Source organism: Zingiber officinale, chromosome 8A (assembly GCF_018446385.1).
Source record: "Zingiber officinale cultivar Zhangliang chromosome 8A, Zo_v1.1, whole genome shotgun sequence".
NCBI lineage: Eukaryota > Viridiplantae > Streptophyta > Magnoliopsida > Zingiberales > Zingiberaceae > Zingiber > Zingiber officinale.
Genome location: NC_056000.1, coordinates 78261103 through 78265771, shown reverse-complemented (window position 1 = coordinate 78265771; position 4669 = coordinate 78261103). Strand labels below are relative to the sequence as shown.

The 4669-nt window shown below is 37.1% G+C and overlaps 1 protein-coding gene across 1 annotated transcript; it reads right to left on the bottom strand.

Annotated features, from left to right (window-relative positions):
* Window positions 1-499: 499 nt before the first annotated feature.
* On the bottom strand, window positions 500-3217 carry LOC122009655 (protein SLOW GREEN 1, chloroplastic-like). Its single transcript, XM_042565901.1, has 2 exons — window positions 2122-3217; window positions 500-737 (listed from the first exon to the last, which is right to left on the bottom strand). The coding sequence occupies exon 1, from the start codon at window positions 3164-3166 to the stop codon at window positions 2135-2137; it is 1032 nt and encodes a 343-aa protein (XP_042421835.1). The 5' UTR covers window positions 3167-3217; the 3' UTR covers window positions 500-737; window positions 2122-2134.
* Window positions 3218-4669: the final 1452 nt, after the last annotated feature.

Sequence of the window (4669 nt, the reverse complement as noted above, 5' to 3'; positions counted from 1 at the left end):
AGGGATCGTTGGAGTGGTCAATTTGGTGAAGAAATCTTCAAAGTTTTTAAATGCAGCAGGCCACAGAAGAGCGAGAGAGCCCACTGCTCCGGCTTCCTCAGTATAAGAAAACGAGTAAATTTTTTCTTTCTTGGGGTAGTGTTTGTCGTGTAGTGGGTTTATAATCAGCTGTCTCGGATGGACGCAATCCACGTAATTAGCCGGGCGATAGTTGGCTAAATTTGCAAGGGAGTAGATTCATGCGTAGTGGGTGTTGATGCCTGTCCCGCTGGAAACACTAGATCATCGCCAACACTGATTCAGCCAGCGCAATAATCCAATCAAATTACGAGACAGATAAGAGATTAATCGACACCGTCCGTATCTAATAGCGATGCCTTCTATTTCGAATCTCTGCCGTCCAATAATGGCCCGCCTCTCTTCACAGACAAGAATATGACAATTTCACAATATTAACAACGAAACCAACCATATGCTAATAAACCAAGTGAAAGAGCACTGAACAAGCCAAAGCTCACACTCATTACTTAATTGAAGATAACAACAAAATTATCATTTTTACAATGAAATAAAATCACTTTAAAATAAAGCAAGCGAGTCGTATCTCACTAAGTAGGTAGAACAGGCAAACTGCTAGAGTTGGTTACACTTTCAATTAGGAAGTTTGATCTCTCAATATCCTGCTAGCGTTGGTGGTCTGTTAAACGCATCCTTCAGCCTGCTTGATCTCTCAATATCTGAAAACAAATTCAGCAGTGTCATTTCCACCCCAAAACACGGGCCTTACACGTGCATTCAAGAACACAGTGATTGCACTTCAATCAAACTGAGTTTCTGCACAAACGAATGCAAACAACAACAAAGCTTCTGCGCAAACATAAGCAGTATGTTCATACCGATTGCATGAAATGTTGTCATATGTATGTCATATGTGAAGAGGAAGATACATTTTGCTACATTATTAATCACAAACTAATCTCATATAATTAGCAAAAGAAGAATGTGCAAAAATTGTTTTCCTGCTATGATTAGAAATTAGAAGTCGTTGAGCACCAACAAGGTTTATTAAACTTTGCAGTTATATAATGCAATAGCAACTTTTGAGAATGCAAGAGGCTTGCTGGATGCTAGTGAGAGAATAAATCTCTGATTTGATAATGAAAAATAACATTGTTTCTGCATCTGCAAATGCAATCATATCAAGTCATATAGTTGCATAATAGTAATGTACATTGGAAGTCAAGTTCATGTATCATCAGCAGCAAAGGTACATCATCAAAACTAAATATGCTCCATTCATTATCAATGGTTTGGCACTTAATGCCACAAGTAAACCAAACTATGTGCTCGAGCTATATGGGGTTGAATCTTATCCGATGTTGAATCGGGTGAGAGACCATAGCTGGTTACTTGTCTGCTCCTGAATTTGTCCAAGGTAGAGAGGAAACTTGACACAGTTTGCTCATTCTGTCCCAAAACTGACATTCACATCAATGTAATTCAATTCCTTCACCGGCATTAATGTATCTTTTCCATACCAAGGGAAATGATCTGAAGAAAGTAGTATGAGCAACTAGAAGCCTACGATGGCCAGTCTAGCCTTTTAAATGTCCAGGTATTATTTAAGTTCCAACTAGCCAGTGAATAGAATTGGTTTCTTCCTTAATTACTCTCCCTGTCAATATATAGAATGCTAGTAGAAAAACCGGCTAAAGATATGCAAGTTGTAATCAATGTTCTCCCTATTGAAACTAATGGTTGAGTAAGCTAGCTCACCAGAATGAGCTGAAATTTGATTGAGAAATCATATAAGAAACTTGGATAAAATGCTCGTACGCTGTATATATAAATAATAGCTACAGCTTACAGCCAATGCTTGACCTTAGTAAAGGTATTCAAATAGAAAACAAGTCGTGCCTCTTGTACACAAGTAGCACATTTAGATCCAGTATCTCACTGACCAAGTAAAAAACATTCTAAGTTCTAGAAAATCTTGCAGTGAATTCTTAAAGATGAAAACTTGTAAACTAGCACAAAGATTAAATAGCCAGATACAAAGACCTAAATTTGTGGAAACGGATACCTCAGTAACTGGTTTCAATTGGTTGAAGTAATCCTTACCTATGACCATTTTTTAATTTTTCAATGCAGTCTTCCTTCTATTCTCATCCAACTGCCCAAAAACCTTCATCGCAATCATGTTTTCATCGAAATACTGTGCATAAGGATGACTCTTGGGAACAAGACGCTTGTACTTCTGGAACTGCTTATCTGCCTCATCCTTCTTCCTCAACAAAGTGTATATGATGCCCTGGCAAAGATAAGGCCGGAAATCCCTTGGCTCCTCCTTCACCAATTCCTGGTATATCTTAAGGGAGTCCTCATACTTCCCCTTTATAACCTTAATCTGAGCCACCAGTAGCTTGAAGTCCCTCAAGTCATCTTTCCTCTTCGCCTTCTTACAGAGCTCCATCACGTCCTCAACCCTCTTTAAGATGCCGTCAAGTTCACCCTCCTCTTCTGCCTGCGATGAAGCCACCATCACGAGCCCGTGGTACGCCTCGACCAAAAAGGGATCTTTTTCAAGGAGTTGCTCGAACCCAATCCTTGCAGTCTCTGGGTCCCCGCTGTAGCTCTGGATGTGAGCCTTGAGCATCGGCAGATCCTTTTCGCCGGGCTCGAGGGATATGAGCCGGTCAACAATGTCGACGGCCTCGGCGAACTTCCCAGACTTGATTTTGAGCTCCATAAGGGCGCGGAGGGACTGGGTATCGTCGGGATGGGAGTCGAGTTGCTCCTCGAGGATGCGCTCCTTCTCGGCGTCAGTGAGTGGGGAGGCCTCGGAGGGGAGCGTATCGGACTGGGCGGCGGGGGCAGTAGGGAAAGCGGCAGTTGCAGCGGCAAGAGCGGGAGGGGAGAGGCGGGTGAGGAAAAGTGCGGCAGCGGCGGTAGCGGTTGCGGCGGCGATGGAGGCGGCCTTGAGGAGAGGGGAGAGTGGGTTCCTGGGTGATTCGGAGGCGGCGGCGAGGATGCTGAGGCGGGGTCTGGAGTATGAGGAGGAGGAAGAGAAGGGGAAGGCTCTGAGGAGAAGCGGAGTGGGTAAGGGTTTGGGGAGGAGAGGGCAGTGGAGAGGGCGGCGGTGGGTGGCGCAGCAGAGGGGCTCCATGGAAGCAACGAAGAGAAAAGAAGACTAAACCCTTGCGACTTCGAGAAGAGATGAACTAAAAAAAAGGATTTTATTTCGAAATTATATTTTAATTTTGAATAATTAAATATATTTGCTCTCTCATTTTTTAATAATTTATATTAAAATTACTCGTCAAATTTAGATCAAAATTCTCCATGACAACCTAAAAACTAAAATTATGATTAAAAAATAAATTAAAATATTAATATCGGGAATAATGAAATAAATAATTTTCTATTATCATCCTTTATGGTTCTTGTTTTCATTTTCCATTTGCGGTTCTCCATTATCTTTACACCTAAAAAATTTATATCGCTTGTTTTATTAATATAATAAACACTTGGAGGAAAATGAAGATGCATGCCTTTCATCTTTAATGGCATAATAACTTTTTTCTTAATTTAAATAGAAATCAATCGAGCAAAGGAACAAAATCCTTTCCCTCACTTTTCATTCTTTTCATAAATAATTTACCAACCAAAAATATTTATTTTAAAATTACAATTTATATAAAGCATTTGTTTCGATAATTAGTTGTGCAAAAAAAAATTTATTTAAAAAAAAATAAAAATAAAAATTTACTTAAATTTCCATAAAATTTGGAAAGGATAATATATAACAAAAATTTAAATATATATATATTTCTTGTTATTTTGTTTAAATCTAATAGAATGATAACAACCAACTTATTAATATATTTAACATTTGTTTTCTTACCAATTGAGGCCATAATTGATTTTCTTTTGGATGGCATTAAATGTACTTAATATAATATAGTATTACAAAAATATAAAATTATCCTATCAATTTGACAATTAAACGCATGATGATAAGATGAAAGTGAAGAAGTTTATCAAATTACATTAAACTTATCAAGTTATTTATACTAAAAAAACATTAAAAAAATTACACCATCCAATTCTTTATATTTTATGAGGGTTTTTTTTTAGCTATTTCAGAAAGTATGAAATTATAGAATCTTATTATGGATTGTTGCATCAGCCCTCATATTTATTTTTATTATAATATTTAGGAATATATTCCATTTTTCAAATTTCTTATCATCTTACTTTTTCCTTTTTTTTCATATTTATTAGTAATCATTACATTTTTAAGTATTCGATTAGGATAGAGTTCACGACAAATCTCAATTTGCACCCCAGAGTTTATTTCTTTTTTCAGGTTGACATATATTTTCAAAGACAGACATTTTAGTCCAACTATTTACATTTTTGTTTCTTTTCAATTCTATCGAAACCCAATTAAAAGAGAAATTTCGTTTAATAATAATAATAATTATTATTTATTTATATTTATAGGAAAGTATTGTTGATACTTGATATTGAATATTGACGTCAATCTATTACAAATGAGATAATTATTATTTTCTAAATTATGGGGATCAAACTGAAAACTGCAATAGTTTGGCGTATTCCAATCCTTCCTCATCTTCTGCCGCTTTACTCGCTTGCTTGGTTGCTT